The sequence below is a fragment of the Osmia bicornis genome, chromosome 13, assembly GCF_907164935.1.
Source record: "Osmia bicornis bicornis chromosome 13, iOsmBic2.1, whole genome shotgun sequence".
In the NCBI taxonomy this organism is placed as follows: Eukaryota; Metazoa; Arthropoda; class Insecta; order Hymenoptera; family Megachilidae; genus Osmia; species Osmia bicornis.
The window spans coordinates 8,214,942-8,236,479 of record NC_060228.1 but is presented as its reverse complement, the minus strand read 5'-3'; the positions used below and the strand labels follow the sequence as shown (position 1 = coordinate 8,236,479).

Here is a 21,538-nt window from a genome sequence, read left to right as displayed (position 1 = left end):
GTGATGCACGTTCGTGCTCCTCCTCGTACAGGCAAAGCTTCGAAGCGCACGTTATATAATTGTGGTAGATTACTAGCAACGTTGGTCACATGCAGGCTGCTGTACTCAGCACTCAGTTCGCCAACGCTTTCTCAGTGGACATTCGGCCACGGAACGACCTGAGCGTCGCACCACCAGGATGGAAACGCAGACGAGAGGAAACGCGCCCACGTCGATCACGTGGAAACGGCTGAAGGATATATTTCTCGACCTACACTTGAACGTGGATCGTATTTTTTATTAGTGAGTGAGCATGAACATCGATCATAAATTTAGGAAATTACCAAGTAAAAATCATTGATTCGAGTCGATTCTTTCGTACGACAGAACAGTTTAAAGATCATTTTATTCGAGGATTCTTCAATTGGATGCCAGACTCATCGTCAGTAAACAGTTTTCAGAGAGGAAAAAAATAGATCGGATGTCGACAAATTGAGCATGATCGCGTTCTTCTGTTGGAAGTGCATTATCTCCGTTTTCGCGACGCGCTTGCACCAACTGCGTTTTGCATTGTCACCGAAACATGCCAATTCTGGGTTAAATAACAGGTTTTCTCTCGTACGATTTGGCATCGATACATAAGTACTTCCATTAACGGTAATCTCATACAGAATCATAGGCTGTGACAAAGCTGTCCTTTAACAATCATAATACATTTGATTATAAAAGGAAAAAAAAATCTTTCGTAATAAAAGCGACATTAGTCTGTAGATTCAATTGATAAAACTTCTTTAAGGTAATTTAATCTTAATTGTCGTTAATGACTGTCGGTCAAACTGCAATTTATGACCCGCGACGTGGTTCTACACTGTCTTGAACGGGTGACATTAATCGGCTAACGAAAAATGTAATAAATCTCATCAAGTTTCGGAGCTCGAACCCTGTACATAATTTCATCCACTTAAGGTGAGATCATCGCGGCCCTCTTAATTAGCTGAATGCCCATTTCGTTCCACGAAATTGGCCTATATTAGGCAGTCTGTTCCTCTGGCGCCACCCTTTGACTTTCTTGTTATTTCATTTAAGGATCGTTACCTTTCTTATTGCTCGTCGTTCCTTTCAACTGAAACCGTATTGTAACTCGATCAAGAACAAATTTCTACATAATTGCAAAGACCGATCGATGCTTAGAATCTTCTAGGTGTGAATTATTCCTTTGAAAATCGGATTAGTTTCGTTTAACTTTATTGCCACACCGAGGATAGCCACGTGTATAGCGCGAGGCGTTGTAATAACAATTATTAATGATATGATTACACTGTTAGAATACAATAGTACTTCATTCGTCTAACACGTTCCGTGACACGAGGGCCACCGAGATTTATTAGAGATGTACTTTCTTCTTCATCGCATTACAACATTTTCTTCCTCTTTTCTATTCTGTAGTAAATTTATAATTCCAACAAGCTAACACCGTGCTAATTAAACTTTTTGCTACCCAAGAAGATCCTTTAACGCGAGCGCAGCGTTATGATAGTTTCTCGAATTACCTCGTTTTCATGACTCAACTTTCAGAACATTTATTCCCAATCTGAGAAATATATTTCAATTAAAATGTCTGACCAACAACGTAGGTTCTAATAAGAAATTATTTTCCAGTATTGGCCTGAGCATAGGAAAAAGACCGTGGCTATGGCTGTTGGTATCCTTCTGCCTAAACTGTGCCTGCGCGTCAGGATTGTTCTTCTGGAGGGAAGAGCTGGACAACGTGAAACTGTTCGTACCCCACGACTCCGTTATCCGCGCCGATGCAGCCTGGGTGAAAAAACACTTCCGGGACGACTTTCGATACGAAAGTATCATCGTTACAGCACCGAATGTCCTGGAGCCAGAAGTGCTGCGTTCGGTACATAGGCGATCATGAATTATACGAGTATCTGCGAAGGTTCTTTTCCACTTTAACGCATGATCCTTGTTTGAGACAAGGGATTTATGACTCAGGAGATTTGCTTTAAACTGAAATCTCTGAGCTAAACCGCACGTGTTCCTTGAAACTCGACCTTTTCAATCTTGTGTGTATCTTCCTTTTCCATAGATCAGCAAAATTGAAGAATCAGTGAAGTCGGTGGTGGTGAATAACAATACCTGGGAAGACGTGTGTGCTGGGTAAAATTAAAATTCATTTTAATTTTTATATTTTCGACAGCTTTCATTCTTCTTATATATCTATCTGTTCGAATTGCAGATACCTCACCTGGTTCAGCAAGGATAACACCACGGATGTATTCAAGGATCTTGAAATACCCGAGGATATGATAGAACAGTTGAACACCATGATGGTGGACGGTTGTATATATCAATCAATTTTACAACTCTGGGAGAATACTTTGTTAAAGGATGTTAATAATTTAACGAAGAAGGAGGTGCTGGAAGATGTGACCAAGGCGGTGAAACACAAGTGAGTCTTTAAACGAAAATTTTCATTCTCTAATAGCTTACAATAAAAATCTGTTGCAGGATTAAAAACACACTGCACGACATTGTTCCCCTTCTGTCAGGCATCGTTTACGACCGAAAAGGTCGGGTGAAAAGCGCAAACGCGACGATCTTAAACTGGATGCTGAAGAAGTCTAATCTAAATTCGGCTGAATGGGAATTGGAATTTATAAATCGAGTTCTTTACACGAATAGGACGTTACCTCCGGGAATGAAGGTGTACGCCATCGCTACTCGAAGTTATCTTGACTCTTTGCAGCAAATCTTGAACAGCAATTTCATGGTATTGGGCTGTGGAATATCCTTGATCGCTGTTTACGTGATGGCAATGATCGGTAAATGCAACGCGCTAGAACAACGAATTTATTTATCGGTGATGGGGGTGTCCGTGGTTGGTCAAGCGATTTTGTCGTCCTACGGGCTGTGCTACTACCTGGGATACTCCTATGGACCCATACATTCCATTCTACCGTTCCTCTTGCTCGGCATAGGCGTTGACAACATGTTCGTTATTATGCAGAGTCTGAATAATTTGTCAGAGACGGATCAGTCTTCAGGAATTCCCATACGCATCGCTAAAACTGTTCAACAAGCTGGTACGATTAACAAATGGAGGTATATCATGGAATTATGAATAACAATATTCTGTTCTCTTTTTTAAAGGTATGTCCATCACAGTCACATCCTTCACAAACATGATCGCATTCGCCTTTGGAGTTACCAGTATAATGCCGTGTCTTGGGTCGTTTTACGTATTTGCCACTCTTGGAATTATGTTCTTATACGTGTACGAGATTACATTTTTCATAAGTTGCTTGGTGTACGACGAGAAGAGACTTGAAGCACGAAAGGACGGCTGTTTCTGTCGTCCCAGATTAAACTGGAAACCAAATGATTGCAGTCAGAGGAATACACAGCAGATTATTTTCGAGAATTACATTGGGCCAAGAATCACCAAGATCTCGACGAAAGTAGTTATCCTGATGATCACTGCTATCTTGTTGTGTATCAACGCATGGGCAGTGTTTCAGCTGGAGCAGAATTTCGACCCCCTTTGGTACTTAAATCAAGACTCTTATCCAATTCAGTTCAATGAGAAGCTGAAACAATATTTTCCAAAGTATGGAAAACGAGCTGGAATTTATATGACCGGCGTAGACTATTACGAGGACCGTGAAGCTCTTTACCACCTTGTGGAGGTTCTCAAACGAAATCAGTTTATTAATAATAATACCCTAGATCCCTGGTTCATTGCTTATGAAAAATGGCTAAACGACACTAACAAAAGTAAGCAAAATTTAACAGTGACCATGTTTCTGAACCAGCTATGCAAATGATATATAGTAGGTGTTTAATTACAGATGATATTGAAAGCGAAGAAGAATATTACAATGTCCTGACAGAATACTTACTTCTAACAAAAGAAGGACAAGTGTACATCAAGGATATAAGTTTTGATAAGCTACCAGTTGGGGAATACAATATAACGGTACAGATAAATGTCCGGCAATTTATAATTATGTATATTCTTAAAAAGATTACATATTTCATTTTTCTGTTCTGTTAGACATCACAAATTCCAATACAACACATTCTGATTAATACAACGTCGCAGCAAATACAAGCAATGCAATCTATCAGAGAAACAATTCAGGCTACAAACTTTTCTCAAGGGCACGATTACATTGCCATCTTTTCGCATGATTATGTTTCATGGACAGCAAACAAGGTAAAGATAGAACTTTCAGTATTGATATCCTTGTTCACAGTAGCATTATGTCGGTGCTTATTGCTTTACAGATTATAGGAGAAGAACTAATTAGAAACTTGTCTTTAGAAATAGTATCTATTGGAGTAGTAATAGTGATATTCCTTAGAAATTTACAAACATCGTTCTGGGTGCTCTGTTGTGTTTTCTTCACTCTCGTCGACTTATTAGGTTCCATGTACTTTCTGAATTTGACTGTTGAAATATCTTCGAGCATCACCACTTTATTGTGTGCGGGATTGGCAGTCGATTATGCTGCCCATATTGGTTTAGAATTTATACGTGTAAAGGGCAGTAAAAATGGTAAATTTTCATGGAATTTGCTTGCAATATATAGTTGTAAAATCGAAACACTAAGTTAAGTAAAAAATATATATGGTTTTTATAGAACGTGCGATCGCAACACTTTCTGTTATTGGCCCAGCTGTGTTTAATGGAGGCTTAAGTACATTTCTGGCATTTGTTCTGTTAGGTTCTAGCGAGGCTTATATATTTCGTACTTTTTTTAAGGTAAGATTGCAAGAAAATTTTTAATTTTTTCATTTTCTAGATAAATAAAAACTTTTATAATTTCAGTTGTTCACTTGTGTAGTAGTATTTGGTCTGTTCCATGGACTGTTGTTCTTACCAACCATTTTGAGTTTAGCAGGCCCTAATGAAATGCAAACTAAAGTAGAAAAGAAGGAGACTGTTGTTTCAGAACATAATGGATACTGTAATGTTCCTTTATCTCAAAATGAGAAAGGTGATATTTCATAAAGATAAAACCAAAGATACTAAAAAGATGTTTATTAATATTGTTTTACATAATTGCTTTTTTTTACAGATTCAGGGACCAGGACTGCCAAGTAAAATTTGACAATACATAAAAGACTGTTTAGGTAAGTATTTGATTACAAAATTATACCATATAAATTGCAACTGTAAGACCAATGCACATGTACTGTAAAACAGTAGTTTATACATTCTTTGTTAATCTATCCTTTTGTAAAAAAAAAAACAAAATAAAAGAATATCATTTTAAATATTCAGCCCCAGTTATCTTTTTCTCCTAGTTCTTACTTCTACCCATTCATCTTCAACCTTCACATCCCCAGAAGCTTCTGTTTCACTCTCAGAACTATCATTTTCCATAATATGGGAACTATGAATCTTTTTCACAGGTTCATTTGTGACAAGCCATGACTGCAATGGTGGTAGTTTACCAAACTCTATTGTTGCCAAGTTTTCATTATTTTCAATACAATAGCGATGGAATCTTAATAACTCTTCTGCAATTTGTATTGCACTATCATCTTGAAGCTCTGTATTAAAATATTCTTCCATATAATCCTCTAACTCGGTAGCAACTTCAGTGCTATTTAGATTCTCTAAACAAATATCGTAACAGTAAAATCACAAAGAGATCAAAATAAAAATGTACAAGAAAATAGTTGAAATTACACACCATTCATGTACATAACCTCTGTCATATAAGGACAGAAATCTACTGCTCTTTCCTTTGATCCCATTCCATGTTCCACTGCCATCTAATATATAATAAAGATATGTATATTTAATAAAAAACATAATTTTTTACTAACATATACATTTTACTATAAACTACAAAAAAAAGTAATACACTTACTCTTAATGCAGTCCAATTACTGAAAATACGTTGTGTGACAGAAAGGAAAAATTCTTTGGTATTTGACATTTTCAGTAATTACATTAATGACAATAATGACATTTAAAACACAATATACTTGTTAATTGTGTTTAAAACAACTTGAGCTGAGCGCTGCCAATTTCATAGGGGCCGTCAGAACCGCTAGCGCCACTAATTCTACAGCCACTGATTCCGATAAAGGTAGCTGGCTGTGGCACCGTTATCAACCGTCCGACATTGAGCGAAGCGAAACAGCATCAGTCTTATAGCGACTTACAGCGTCCGTCGAGGAGTGCAGACCTACCTGTTAACCATACATACCCTTATTTTATTTTCTGCATTCATTTAACTTGCTGTATTTATCTTCCTAACTTATTGGATAAACGCATTAGGAGACTGAACCTACATTCATTTCATCCCTACATTCCTTATATCTCTGCATCCCTTACATCTCTGCTTCCCTTACATCCCTGCATTCCTCACATCTCCACATCCCTACATTCTTTTCATCCCTACATTCTTTTCATCCCTACATTCATTTCATCCCTACATTCATTTCATCCCTACATTCATTTCATCCCTACATTCATTTCATCCCTACATTCATTCCATCCCTACATTCATTCCATCCCTACATTCATTCCATCCCTACATTCATTCCATCCCTACATCCCTTATATCCCTACATCTCTTGTATCCCTGCAAACCTTATAATAACTATATTACAAAGACTGCTTCGAGTAAAGGTAAGTACAGGTAAGTAAAGGTAAGTAAAGGTAAGTTGGTTTTTCGCCAAAAATTTTGCAAAATTTGGTTCCTCTTTTCGCCGCTAGATGGCGCTGATTCGACATCGAAATTTTAGTTCAAATTTTTGCCGCTAGGGGGCGCTCTGTTTTTGAGATTTTTCGCGAAATTCTCGAAAAAATAGCGCCCCCTAGCGGCCAAATTTGGAACTAAAATTTTCGAAAAAATTTAGTTCGAATTTTTGCCGCTAGGGGGCGCTGTTTTTTCGAGAATTTCGCGAAAAATCTCAAAAATAGAGCGCCCCCTAGCGGCAAAAATTTGAACTAAAATTTCGATGTCGAATCAGCGCCATCTAGCGGCGAAAAGAGGAACTAAATTTTGCACGATTTTACATAAAAATGTTGGGAATGTGTGAAGAATGCAGGGATGTAAGGGATACAGCGATATAAGGGATGTAGAGATGTAGGAAATGTAGGGATGTAGAGATGTAAGGAATGTAAGGATGAAGAGATGTAAGGAATGTAGGGATGAAAAGAATGCAGTGATGTAGGGATGTAGAGATGTAAGGAATGTAAGGATGAAGAGATGTAAGGAATGTAGGGATGAAAAGAATGTAGGGATGAAAAGAATATAGGGGTGAAATGAATGTAGGTATGAAAAAAATGTAGGGATGAAGAGAATGTAGGGATGAAAAGAATGCAGTGATGTAAGGGATGAAGAGCTGTAAGGGATGAAGAGATGAAAAGAATGTAGGGATGAAAAGAATATAGGGGTGAAATGAATTTAGGTATGAAAAAAATGTAGGGATGAAGAGAATGTAGGGATGAAAAGAATGCAGTGATGTAAAGGATGAAGAGCTGTAAGGAATGTATGAATGTAAGGGATGAAGTGATGAAAAGATTGTTGGGATGAAACGAATTCTGCGATGTAAGGGGTGCAGACATCTAACTAAACAAGGGATGTAAAGGATGCCGTAGGGGTTCTGGACTGGGGCCCTGGTCTCCACTGCACAAGTCAAAGGACCCTCCCTACAGCCCTAGTGCAGGCCACCGTGGTGGTTTTAGTGGGTAAAAATCCCACACTACCTCCGGCCCCTCCCCAGGGGGGCTGAAGGTGTCTTTCTGAAGATTTCCACCACGTTAAAAAAAAAAAAAAAAAAAAAATTGGGGGGATTTAAGGGTTGCAGGAATGTGAGAAATGCAGGGATGGAAGAAATGCAGGGTTGTAAGGGATGCAAAGATGGCCTTGGCCTATAATTGGGGATAAAATTATGTAAATAACTAGAAAAAGTAAAATAAATGGGGTCCTCGGCCGAGACGTAGAAGAGGGATATAATCATAAATGTTATTTCCCCTTCAATCAGCTTATTTAATAAACAAAAAAATAAATGAAGTAAATTAAATAAACTCTAGAAAAAAATTAGAGGACAATTATACTGGTTGTGCCCTCTTCATATGGACCTCGTTTCATCCAGGGGTGTTAGGGACCCCGCTGCGGCAGTGACTATCTCTGCGTACCGACCTGATGTCATATTGGGGTATTAAGCACCCCAAAATGCCAATGAGTATCTTTGCATACCAATAATATAGCAGCTGGGGTGCCAGGGACCCCGAAGCACCGTTGACTCTCTGCATAACTGGAATGACATCAAAATGGTAGAAAATTTTTTTTCAAATCGCCAGGAATCCTTTTTGGAATCATCATTTTTATTAAAAAGAAACCTATTCCCAAAATTTTAGCCAATTTGGAGCATAGAGGTTTTCGGAAATACAGCCGGTAACTTATTTCGGAAAATCTGTCGGTAAATTGTCAAGTAGTTTCAACTATTTTTGTATAGATGATGCTGGTGTCGAATTTTAAAAGTAATTCATTTATGGCGGTCTTTTTAAAATTCATACTTGTCAAACAATTCTTCGGTCTTGTACCGATTTTGACTTTGTATTATTATCATAATTATTTCCATACATAAAAATTTGGAATATTTTATGAAGTCGAAGTAACCAAACTTTAAATCGATCGATATAAATTAATTCTTTTAAAGTTGTAGTTCGAAATTAGCGATTTCTTTTAAATTCTCGAAATATTAATACACAAATGTATATGCAATTTTCAGTTATATATTAATTTCGTTCGATATTACATGAAGAAAAGGCAATTAAAATCATTGACAATTCATGTATGTATATTGACAACGCATTTAAAATATACATATTATGCACGTCAAATAAAGTAATATGGTAAATGTGTGAATTATTTTTAATACAATATAATTTAAGCAAAATAATTATTTTCTAAATTACGTGAATGTTATATTTTGTTCAATACGCAAAACCGGTAATTTCATTGGAAGTAAATGCAATGATTTATAGACATTTAAGAATAGTATATTTATGTATAATTCCATCCTTTGCATTCAACTTCCGTACTGTGTCAGACAAACTTGTTTCAACAGACAAATTAACATTATTTCAATTATTCATAAACATATTAACTGGCAAAAAGGCAAAATCGCAATGTGCTACATTCTACTTTACTAGTTCTAATCCCTTCAACCCTACATCAAATACTTCTTATAATTGTATGTTATATGTATTATATAGATATTTTTCAGTCATAATACATGTTGAAAGCAAATCTTGTATATGTGCAAATTCGCAAGTAAAATAAATTAATTTATTAACAATTTATTTAATTTATTTCAAATTGTTTATTTGAATTATCCGATAGAAAAATAGAATTAAATGTTCGATCTAAAATCTTTGAAAGAAATTGCATTGAAATTATATGTTTAATATATTTAATTGAATATGTACCAAATTTTGTTGTTAAATTCAAAGAAAGAAAATCAATCATTAATGAATTCCATTTTTTATTGAAACAATATATAATAATGCTAATCATAGCCAAAAACAGGTGGCTAGAAAAATTCTAGCATTGTTTATTAACTGAATATGAATGTTTACTATTTTTGCTTCTTTTTATACACTAAAACAAATAAGTCTTCCCTGTCTTTAATCATACTGTATACACAATATACACATTATATTTTATAATATCAACAAATCCTTCAAATCATAAGAGTGCTAGAAGTCTCTATTGGATGAAATATATAATTCCTCCCTAGATTAGTTTAGTCAAATAATTTGTATGCAGCTTATAATTTAAATGTGTACAATTACCCCTGAACATACGCTGAAAACATACTTCACAGAGATCACATATATTATTTCATAGCAAGATATATAAATTTAAAATACAATATTAGACGAAACTAAACTAGGGTAATAAAGTAGACACTGATTGTATTAGCACTATAATAGAATTATAAAATCAATATTCTTTCATTAAATTTTTATAATTTACCATCGTAACCCTTTACTTCTTGTTTTGTCATTGTATAATATTAATGACTAGACTTCATGTTTTGTTGCTATTTATTTTGTTGTCTTTTTGATTTATCTGATGTTTCCGACAACATAAATTTACAAATATGTAAATAGCAACGTTCAGTTGCAGGTACAGCTTATACTTACAAAGAGGCCACTCGAGGTGTTACGTACCGATATAAGTCGATGACCTAAAAATACTATATAATTTGCAAAGACATTCAATAGTTTATGAAATATTTAACAAACGTGTACGGTATTTTTTATCAAATATGTCACGAACCATTAACCGACTACGTACTTAAACGAACAAATATGGATGTAATATCTATTTATTATAATGTACCTATCCACAAAGTTTTATTGAAATCGATGCCTAATACCTCGCATGGCCTTCCTGTTAGTTTCAGACAAAATTCAGACAAAATCTGAAAACTTTACCGAAGACCAGTATGAGCAATTATCTCATAACTCCGATATCCGTGATATGTTATGTAATTTGTAAAAATACTTAAATATATTTATATCGTTTATTTTAATACTGATCATACGCAGACAAATTCCAGGACGTGAAAGAGATTCTTTGATTTTGTTACCGACTATGAAATATATTCTTTCTATTATCAACTGTATTAAAATAATTTTTTTTATTTCCCATGTACTTATAATTTAAACATCACATAAAGCTTCGAAAATCTGCAAAATTTTTAAAGCTTGTACCCGCAGACTGGTATACCACATGAGTCATGTCATAGTGCAATTCGCGATAAATTATCGCTACCAGTCGTGGATGATCAAGTGTAAAACACTATAACAGAAATTGTATATAAAATTATTTATTATCACAAACTATGGAATACTATGAGAAAAATGCTCGCACAGTCATAGTAACAGGCTCTCTGCATACTGCACAAGTTGTCATTCCAGGAGCACATTTAACACAAGCAACTATATGTCCACATGGTAAGAATACTACTCCTAATTCTCCGTTATAACAAATTTTACACATCCTCGCATCATCTATTGGTTTATTGTACGGTGTCTTTGAATTTAATAAATCTTCTGCACTTCCTTTTATAGATTCGGGTCGGCTTCCAATACTCTCTATTCCACTATCTTGAGAACCAACATTTTGAGAACTTGGGCCAGGATTACTTTCTACTTCTTCCTTTTTCTCTGTTTCTACACTTACTGGTTGTACCTTTTTAATAAAACTAGGTAAATTCATTTGCATTGTTTCCTGGAAAAAAAAAATTAACCACATGAATTATTTATACATATAATATATACAAGTTAAAAGTTAAATACTTACTTCTTTAGATGGTGGAGATATATGTTGACCAGTTATTTTATTTACATAATCTTGTCCTTGCACCATTAATAAATAATAACACTTAGAAAACCATTTTGCGTGTTGCTCCCATGGATCATCCTCTGGTTCCCAATCTTTTAAGCCACCACCGCAATGATAACACAAAGTTTGATCACCTTTTCCAATATAATAAAACCCTGCATCTGCCAATTGTTCTTTTGTTTGTGGCATAGATTTTGGCCACGTTTCAAATGTACGTAGTCTAGCATCATAGCTAGCATACTCGGGATGTACAGGTCCTTTAGGTCTTCCTAAGCCTAAACAACTGAGTTTAGCAGTACTTGGCAGTTGTAATTCACTTGAGAAATTATGGTTGTCAGGGCCGGATGTAGGCCGATATTCTATACCATAAGGACCGCACACGTCTCTGCTTCTTGGCCTTGGTGGTAAAACTGTACTAGGATCTACTCCTATAGGTACATTACCGCAATGCATTTTACGAATAAATCTACACCTTGCTGACCAACGTTGATGATCAACCATAGGATTATCACCTTCCACCCATTGGCATATCTCTACTTGACACTCGAAACATCTTACTTTATCACCTTCGCCTGTGTAATAAAATCCAGCAGCTGCTAATTTCTCAGGTTCGATATATGATATAGGCCAATTTTCAAAGCTTTGTAATCTAGCTGCTTCAAAACGATAGTCAACATTATCTACTTCATCTGTCAATACATGAGGTGCTATGGTGCGAGGTACTGGTGTTAAATGTGAATTTGCTGAAGTTTTAAAGTTTGAGTCACCTCCCAATTCAAGAGGCTTAATAATTCCAGTCATCTTACTTCTTACTACCTCAAAACCTGTAACAAAAAAATCTGTTATGTTTTATACAACATATCACATAGCACATCATTATTTATTCTGTTGCAAATTAAATAACTTTTGCATGATAAAATTATAAAACATATGGAACATACATGTATAAAGAATCATAACGTTGAATATATAATCGTTTTGTACACTTAAGGAAGATTATTCATATTAACGGATAATCGTTTATAATATACATTAGTGCAACAATACGAAATAGAGAACAAGGGGTGGAGGGAGAAGAACGAGAGAGACAGAGAAGTCTAAAGAGCAGCCTTGCTAGCGGATGGCAATGCCGTTATGATTCGTGAATGACAGAGTAACATGGACTTTTCACACTATAAAACTTGAAATGACGCAGCCTACGTATCGCACAAACGAGAACTTCCGAGAACAGACTCGATCTCTCTCTTCTTAGAGCCAACACACGTAAAAGTGCAGCTGTAGTATACACTCATACTATTCACCGCCCTGTGCAACGTTGCCGCTTGTATGGCCTGTATTTTAACTTCTCTTGTTGCATTACACCATTGCACGGTCATGGGAATGAAATGTATCGATGATAAGGGCGTAGCAACTCGGACCCCTTATTTTTACATGCAATTATATCTTAACAATTTTACTATTAATAACAATTATATCTAAATGATTACATATATGTACTCAACTAACTTATTATTGCATTTAATAAATATTATTTCAGAATGGAAGTGTAACAATAAATGAATACTTATTAAAGTTTTATTAAAAATGGTGGAAAACAACGTTATTTGATATACAAACACTCGTGACAGTTTGTTTTTCTTTCAATAAACAGATTTCGATACTATATGAAAAGTTTAGTTTATACAGGGCACCAAACCGGTTTGCTACAGCTCTGAGTTGGAAACCTATAGCGAATTCCTTTCTTCCCCTTTCCGGAACGCGCATACTTTTCTAATAGCCTGTTCACGTGAAACGACTTAAAAAAAAAAGAGATATTCGATGTAGAAACCACTCATAGTTAATCATATCAACAAATCCTGGAATTGTTGAGATATCATGTGATAAGAAAAAAAAAGAATAAAAGTAAAGGTCAACTCGTTAATTTCCAAGATAAAACTTCAATAAATGGATTAATATCTTCCGATCTGTTTGTTAATTATAGCAATCTTATTTATACATTTTTTTTTTTTAAATGTTTCATCATTTTAATTTTGTTGATGCGTATTATAGGCTGTAAATTTACAAAGTTGCCTAATTTCTTTATTTTCAACAGCGCTTCTAGATTAAAATATTTTTTTCTACGAAAAGAACAAAACAATATATCTGTGAAACTTGTTAAATATTAATCATAAAATGAAATCTTGAATTCGTCTTTAAACTTTCACATCTGTTTGGTTCGTAACGTTTGGCAACAGCGTAATCAAGAGTAGGAAGGCAAGAACACACACAACGGAAGTTGGTATGTAAGAAAGATAGATTCTTGAAGCAAACATAACTGGCCATTTCTTTGTAGAAAGACCAAACAAAAAAGGAAACTTCTATCTCTACAAAACGCAAAGCACATTTATGATATGAATTCTTTCATTTGTATTTTATTTAACTATTATTTTTAATTAGGATCAACCGGAAGTGACAATTTTTACAAAATTCCTTGAACATAATTTAAAAAATCATTCGGATACCTCTCGTCCTAAATGCAAATACAATATTTTATTTATAGTTAAAAAGACATTCTGTTTGTATAGTTAGTAAAGCAACAAAATGATGTATCTTATATTACATACTGATATCAGAACAACTGTGAAGACCCGTAGATGAACACGCACTTTGTTCTCGCTTTGTCCTCCGACGATTATTCTTCCGTTAATTGTCAATAAATTTACACACAAAAATGATTAGTTTCCTACATTGAATACCTTGCGTTTTAAATATAATTTTATTCCATTTGTTCGACTGAATAAATTCGAATAATTTCAAAAAATGAATCACCCTGTTTTCCTTTCACTAACAATCGAGGTAATGAATCGAGAAATGAATTTACAACACACGCGATTTGTACAAACGAAATAATATTCTTTCATGGAAAAACATATTGATCTAGCACGAGAAAGTATCACAAACGAGAAACGCAAGTATCTAACCTTTTCGTTCTGGTTAACGCAGCAGTCAGCAATGGCGTTCCTCAGTAAGACTCCTAGTCCCCCCCGCCGCTCGACTCAACCCAACTAAAGCGTATTAATAACGGAGGCCGTGGAAAAGGCCGCGACCAATCTACTGCGTTCTCTTTTTATGTTTTAACTATACGTGCAATTTAATGCATAACTTTCTCAGATATCTCGATTAAAAATAATAACTGAGTTCAATTAATCCTTTTTAACATACTTCACTTCCAATGTAACACATAATCATACCTAATGTATACATATATGTATGTACATACACATACCCGCACAACTTATACTTATATTTAGTTAGTAAAATACGTTTGCGATAGATCAAACTTAATTTAAAATAAAAAGGAACTAACAAGAAATTACACTGATAACGTATTTCGATTTATACGATTAACATTTACACGGTGACTATATGTAAAAAATATAACTTAATTTCTTTCATAATATAATTTCATTTGTTTTTAGAGGATGTAATAAAGAATAATCTTCCTTATTATTTTGCAAGTCATGCAGTAGTCAAACAATAATTCAATTATAAGAATAAAATTATTGCTATTCTACTTAGAACACAGTATTACTTCACACATATTTACAATAAATAATGAAACGCAATGAACACGTATCGTCATATTTTATATAAAATAATAGTATTACGAGTGAAACATACTTTTTCTGTACTCACTTTCAAGAAATTAACAATTAACAGCAGTATCCATCAGCTACCCGTGTACCATTAACTGGTATGTTTTGAGATTGCCATATATTCTATATATGTATGTAATGTCAATAGATAGCCTATCTTAACAAATACTTTTAAAATGAAACGTCAATGGATAAGATTACTTTTTGTTTAATAAATGTCACATATTTTCCAAGTAAGACCTTTCTCTGTAACGTTGGAATTCACTTAATAATACACACGTTTGCTAAAGTATCAATCAATTTTTAATTTTGGCGTACTCGCGAGTACGTTACAGGGTCAAAGAAGTAGCAGTCTCCCTTGGAAATTCAACGCGCGGTGACAGAAGACTGCTATTTCCTTCTTGCATGTACGAAACAAGAGTTGGGCTAGTGGTGGGAATCCCCTTCTCACCTTTCTATAAATTGAACAATTTAGTCATATTAAAAAAAAATTATGCAATATTGTCACTTAAAAGTGTTGCGTATTTTGATTAACAATTAGTATTATTATAACAATGTACATACATCTATATATTCAATAATTTATTTGTATTTTAATTACCTTACTTTTCAATATAATAACAGTTAATTAATTTGCATACATGTAAGGACATATATTGAAAATATAAAAAAAGTTCTCAAATAAAATTGTAGAATGTATAAACAAAATGTCTTTAAATATATACATATGTATACGCTTAAGTGTTTGCTATATGTTTATAACTTATGTCACGTAGTACTCATTATATCTGAATCGAATAGATTACATTTAACCCCTTAACAATTTATCCCGAGAGAGACTCGGGCACGGCGACGCGCGGGAACTGTTTAGTCCAGCCTTGATATCCATGTTTATTCTTCAATACACATTGATTTCTACCTCTCTTTTTTTTCTAATATCTAAAAGAAAGAAAGTAATTTACTTTTTGGTTCAGTATGACGATTTACTTGCGCAGGAACTTGCAAAACATACTGTTTTATACTTCTTATCATATATAAACATTTAAAACGATAAAAAAATTATAGTTTTTTGAGCGAAAACTCGAAATTAATTAAACTGTTAAGGGATTAACATTATTCAGATAAATATATTACTACATAAATCATAAACAGTACCGTAATTATATACAGTTATCAAGTAAAATTATAATATTTAAGTTCGTATTATAAGTTAGATTAGTACTTTTTACATGTTGAAGTGCAGCATTTCATTTAATTAAACTTATAATGAAATATCTCATTTAGTAGAAATTATGCTATTTACTTATTATACCTTTTTTGATATGTTCTTTTTTTAATAATATAAATTTTTGAAAACTCCAACAATTATCACTTAAAAGAAACGTACAAAAAATACATTTTTACATATACTATACATGTTTAGATACTAAAGTACTGAATTTATATAAGTAAAGTAATAGCTTTTACTTTGAAATTTGGTTTAGGATAAAAATGTACGAACAGTAGCTCGAATTTCTTGTCGACACATTGGACAGTATGTAAGAGAAGGAGCACAATAAACACAAGTTGCTAAATGTCCACATGGCAAAAATACAATAGCTACTTCCCGATCCATGCAAATTTTACACAAACGAGCTTCTTTTAATCTTCTATTTTCTTCTTCTAAAGATGCTAGAAAAATACAACGAATAACAGCTCATTATCAGATACCGGGAACAAATGCGCAATAACAAATCTTTATCTTACCTGTTTCCTTCAATTTAACATTTGCTTTTTTATCAAGTGTATTATCATCAGATAATTTGAAATTTTCACCGTTACAGGGATATAAGTCAGTTTTATCTTTATTTTCTTGATAAGTATCATCCCTTTCAATATCAGTACATTGTTCCATAGTATTATTTGTTTGTTCTCTTAATACAAGGTTTAATAAGGTAGTTAATTCTGAAGAGGGTGAATCAGGAGTTTGTAATCTGTGAAAGAAACAAAAATCTAAGTTAGTAATTATTGTATTGCTGTACTAATCAGCATGATTTTACGATTCGCATGCCTAGTATCATCTTCCATAATTTGATCACGAAGGACATCTTCTATAAGTTGGTCAGGATTTGTGTATGGTGTTCCAACTTCTTCCATTCGTCTTTTTAAAGCTCTTTTTACTCTGCCAACGTGTAACCCAATTTCTAGAGCTGTCTAAAATAAAATATGATTCAAAGTAGTAATAAAACCCTTTTAAATATTCAAATAAAAAGTGAATAAATGTATGAAATAGTACTGTTGCTGGTGGACTATCTAATAATCTTTCCAATGCTGCATCTGTAATTTCTGATGGAGCTGGTAAAACTGGTGGTAGTGAAGCAGGTGGGGTTTCAGTTATGTCTGTATCATCATCTTCTGTCACACCTTCAAAAATCTATGCAAACATTAGATATAACTTAAGACTAGATACAAAATATATAATATTAATATAAGTATATAATATTTACCGATGGGTCCAAAGGTGGTCTACTATTAATGCACTGTTTGATAAATTCTTGACCCCTCACAAGATTTACAAATTCACATTTAGGAAACCATCTTGCATGTTCAGTCCATGCATCATCTGTTGCTTCCCAGTTTCGTAAACCACCATCGCAATGAAAACATCTAACATGATCCCTAAATCCATTGTAATAAAATCCTGCACTAGATAACATTTCAGGAGTTTGTTTCAGATTCTCTGGCCAACCAGTGAAAGTACTCAATCTTCCTTCATATGTGGCATGATTTGGTTTTTTAGGAGCTGTATGCGTTTGTATCCCTAATTCTGTGAGGTTTGATGTTGCTCCAGGCATTAACTTTACATTAGATAAATATAATTGATCTAATAATAAAAAAGCTCAAATATAACAATTGCTTCAGATAAAAAAAGTATTATTTATGTATAAATAAATACCCTCTTCATCTTGATGCATATAAAAATCACATTTGGGAAAATGTATTCTATGTTCTTTATCTGGATCATCGCCGAGTTCCCATTTTCGTACAATACCACTACAGTATATACACTGCACCTACAAATTACATTCATTGTCATATATAATGTAAATACTATTTAAAATCTATGCTTTCTTTAATATATTACCATATCTTTGTGTTGAAGATAATAAAACCCAGCTTTAGCAAGCTTTTCAGGTGATACAATAGAAGAAATTGGCCAATTGGTAAAAGTTTGTAATCTTTGCAACATAGTCCTATATTGTTTTTGTGGTTCATTGCTCTGATTAGAATTTATAGATTGAAGTTCAATTATATTATTTTCTTGCGATACGTCAGCTGATGACGATGGCAATCCAGAATTATTGGTAGATATAGGTAACAAGGGAACATTACAGGTATTAGAAGGATTTTGAACAAAAGGACAAGTAGGTTCAGCTAATCGATGACGTACCATTGCTTGATCACCATAATTCCAATCAGAAATTTTTACTCCACATAGGAAACATTGTACTTCTAAAGCACGTCCACTATAATAAAATCCTGCTTTTGCTATTCGAGCAGCATCGACCGTGGCATTTGTTGGCCAATCCGCAAAAGTTCTTAATCTGTTTTCTTCAACATTCATTTTCAAAGTTTCTTTACGAATGTTAATTTTATCGACAACAAAATGTTTAACCAAATGTCTATAAGATAGTACAATTTATAAGATAGAACATATGATTATTACATTTTGTGTTGAAATTTCTATCATAGTACAGCTGATACATAATAATTTAACGTGATATCAATCATTTATATTGCACATCACGATTTATAAACTGAAAAATGGATTACATTATATAGATACAAGTTGCGTACTTCTGAATCTTCACGCCTGCGCGATATTTTAGGAGCGTTCTTTATAAGAAGCTTATATCTTTTTAAAATTTTTAAACACAACAACTAAATAAATTTCTAAGAATAATATTTAATTAAAGAAAGTGTTTAATGTCCTATACATAATAATATATTCGAACTATATCCATTACTTTACAATATTTGATAAAACATAAAGAATCATGGTCCAAACTCTGTATGCGTCGGGTTTTAATACTGCACTATTCGGCACTATCTTAAAATTTTATTGGGTAGGGTAAGGTAGTGTTCATTGGTGTTTTCACTGTAAAAAAGTCACCCCAACCCGACTCTGATCAAATTTTGATCCGATTCGAACCCTCAGTGGAAACATAGTGATTGTTGTTTCTACCAGTCACCCCTACTCGACTCTTACCCAACTCTGACCCGATTCGAACTTTCGGTGGAAAGATACTGGAGAAATTGGCAACTTATTATTTTGATCGAGCGTAACAGATCGTGTTCTTTTTTACAGTAGTTACAATATATAAATTGTTATTAAATTGTTTTTTAAAATGTTATCTCTAAAACATCTTAGCAAAGTAAGTAATTTTCAAATACCATAACATAAGTTTTTATTTAAATGTTATATATCTGTATTGTATTAAGAAATATTCATGAACTTTTATTTTCTAAAAGATGTTTTACCATGCTTTAGCATTTGTGTGTGTGTTTTTTTTTTTTTTTTAGATCCATTCAATCAGTTTACGATCATATAGCTCTGAGGTAAAATTAAATGATGTTGTTATAGTTAGTGCAGCTAGAACACCCATGGGATCATTCCGTGGAGGTTTATCAAGTTTATCTGCGCCAAAACTTGGAGCTTTGGCTATACAAGCAAGTGTTAATCTATTTTTTTATTATGTTAATAATAAGTATAAACATAAAACAGAATTATTGATTTTATCAGGCTGCAGTTGAGCGTGCAAAAGTTTCCAAAGAGCAAGTTACAGAAGTGTATATGGGAAATGTTTGTCAAGCTTACTTGGGACAAGCACCAGCAAGACAAGCTACATTATTTGCAGGTTTCATTTTTTATAACATTATTTCTCTATTTTATTTAGTCATTGTATTACATTATCTGTAATAAAAAAAATTCTTAAATTAGGCCTGCCTAAATCAACTATATGTACAACAGTTAATAAAGTATGTGCAAGTGGAATGAAAAGCATTATGCTTGCTTCTCAATCATTGCAATGTGGACATCAAGAGATAGTACTTGCTGGTGGAATGGAATCCATGTCTAATGTACCATTTTATCTTCAGAGGGGAGAAACTAAGTATGGTGGAATGAAACTTGAGGTATAGAGAATATTTTAATATCCCCTTTTAATGCATCTTCAAATTTTAGTTATGTTTTTAATTATCTTACTTACACACATAAAATAATAGGATGGTATTGTATTTGATGGTTTAACTGATGTTTATAACAAATGCCATATGGGTAATTGTGCAGAAAATACTGCAAAAAAGTATAATATTTCCCGAGATCAACAAGATGAATATGCTATCAATAGCTATAAACGTAGTACTGCATCATATGAGAATAAAATATTCCAAGATGAACTTGTTCCTGTTAATGTGCCTCAGAAAAAGGGCAAACCTGATCTAATACTTAATGAGGATGAGGAATATAAAAAAGTAGACTTTGCTAAGTTTAGTAAATTGAATACAGTTTTCCAGGTATAATTATGAATCTCATTATAGTTATTAATTTAAATTTCATGCACTAATGTACATCTATTCATTATAGAAAGAAAATGGCACAGTGACTGCTGGCAATTCATCAACCTTAAACGATGGGGCTGCTGCATTAGTTTTAACTACCGCAAATGTTGCTCAGAAAATGAATCTGAAACCCTTAGCACGAATTGTTGCATTTCAAGATGCTGCGACCGATCCTATTGATTTTCCGACTGCACCATATTTTGCTATTCCTAAAGTATTTTTTCCACAATGTGTAAATTTATATATTTAACACAATCTCGATACTCAAATATACATTAATTTTCAGTTACTCGAAGCTGCTGAAATTAATAAGAATGATGTAGCCCTATGGGAAATTAACGAAGCTTTCAGTGTAGTTGTAGTTGCAAATCAAAAACTTCTGGATCTTGATCCTAATAAAGTAAACGTTCACGGTGGTGCTGTATCTCTTGGCCATCCTATTGGGTAAGTAACTATTTATTATGGTCATATATAAATTCGATTAAATAATATCCACAATTTTAGTATGTCGGGAGCCCGCATCGTGGTACATTTAGTACATGCTCTAAAGGCTGGCCAGAAAGGTGTTGCATCTATTTGCAATGGAGGCGGTGGAGCTTCTTCAATTTTAATTGAAAAGTTGTAAGTCTTTGACAACAGACCGTTTGTTTTATAGTGACAAACTTAACTATTTTCTTTATAAAAGAGAGTTCATTTTACATTTATATGCTATCAGTAGTAATCAATTTTGATTACTAATTATATGATGCTTCTTATACAAATTGTAAAAGAAAATATTTTTTATATTTATACAAATTATTTTTTTACACTATTATTATAATAAATAAACAATCATGTTATAAAAATAAAAACAATTATCTTTTAAAGATTAAAACTCTCTCGTTCTGTATTTAGGTGGCACCCAATATCATCTCCACCGACATTAAC

General features: G+C 33.5%; 5 protein-coding genes across 9 annotated transcripts; 2 read left to right on the top strand and 3 right to left on the bottom strand.

The window, feature by feature from the left end:
- The first annotated feature begins 7 nt into the window (after positions 1 to 7).
- LOC114879086 (patched domain-containing protein 3-like) lies at positions 8 to 5,268 on the top strand. The gene is given in 13 exon segments (XM_046288357.1): positions 8 to 168; positions 171 to 282; positions 1,639 to 1,885; positions 2,075 to 2,145; positions 2,225 to 2,437; positions 2,497 to 3,071; positions 3,139 to 3,762; positions 3,837 to 3,964; positions 4,043 to 4,204; positions 4,276 to 4,546; positions 4,632 to 4,753; positions 4,820 to 4,988; positions 5,070 to 5,268. Coding segments are annotated over 13 exon segments (2,799 nt in total). The 5' UTR covers positions 8 to 89; the 3' UTR covers positions 5,096 to 5,268.
- Positions 5,018 to 6,124, bottom strand: LOC114879088. The gene is made up of 3 exons (XM_029193628.2): positions 5,871 to 6,124; positions 5,691 to 5,772; positions 5,018 to 5,613 (listed from the first exon to the last, which is right to left on the bottom strand). The coding sequence occupies exons 1-3, from the start codon at positions 5,937 to 5,939 to the stop codon at positions 5,282 to 5,284; spliced, it is 483 nt and encodes a 160-aa protein (XP_029049461.1). The 5' UTR covers positions 5,940 to 6,124; the 3' UTR covers positions 5,018 to 5,281.
- Positions 6,125 to 9,487: 3,363 nt separating this feature from the next.
- On the bottom strand, positions 9,488 to 15,546 carry LOC114879085 (putative inhibitor of apoptosis). Of its 5 annotated transcripts, none has more exons than XM_029193625.2 (3): positions 15,036 to 15,546; positions 11,334 to 12,199; positions 9,488 to 11,261 (listed from the first exon to the last, which is right to left on the bottom strand). In XM_029193625.2, the coding sequence occupies exons 2-3, from the start codon at positions 12,174 to 12,176 to the stop codon at positions 10,881 to 10,883; spliced, it is 1,224 nt and encodes a 407-aa protein (XP_029049458.1). In that variant the 5' UTR covers positions 12,177 to 12,199; positions 15,036 to 15,546; the 3' UTR covers positions 9,488 to 10,880. The 5 variants fall into 5 exon arrangements, with proteins under 5 accessions (XP_029049458.1, XP_029049455.1, XP_029049454.1 ...); XM_029193622.2 differs by having other exon boundaries at positions 15,051 to 15,546; XM_029193621.2 differs by lacking the exon at positions 15,036 to 15,546 and adding an exon at positions 14,336 to 14,585.
- An 836-nt stretch (positions 15,547 to 16,382) lies between these two features.
- LOC114879108 (baculoviral IAP repeat-containing protein 7) lies at positions 16,383 to 18,840 on the bottom strand. Its single transcript, XM_029193690.2, has 7 exons — positions 18,135 to 18,840; positions 17,946 to 18,063; positions 17,497 to 17,873; positions 17,286 to 17,423; positions 17,061 to 17,203; positions 16,757 to 16,983; positions 16,383 to 16,681 (listed from the first exon to the last, which is right to left on the bottom strand). Exons 1-7 carry the CDS (start codon positions 18,612 to 18,614, stop codon positions 16,491 to 16,493), a joined length of 1,674 nt encoding a protein of 557 aa, XP_029049523.1. The 5' UTR covers positions 18,615 to 18,840; the 3' UTR covers positions 16,383 to 16,490.
- Positions 18,841 to 19,128: 288 nt separating this feature from the next.
- LOC114879109 (acetyl-CoA acetyltransferase, mitochondrial) lies at positions 19,129 to 21,430 on the top strand. The gene is made up of 8 exons (XM_029193692.2): positions 19,129 to 19,425; positions 19,574 to 19,720; positions 19,794 to 19,908; positions 19,992 to 20,185; positions 20,276 to 20,566; positions 20,637 to 20,825; positions 20,898 to 21,055; positions 21,116 to 21,430. Exons 1-8 carry the CDS (start codon positions 19,399 to 19,401, stop codon positions 21,234 to 21,236), a joined length of 1,242 nt encoding a protein of 413 aa, XP_029049525.1. The 5' UTR covers positions 19,129 to 19,398; the 3' UTR covers positions 21,237 to 21,430.
- Positions 21,431 to 21,538: the final 108 nt, after the last annotated feature.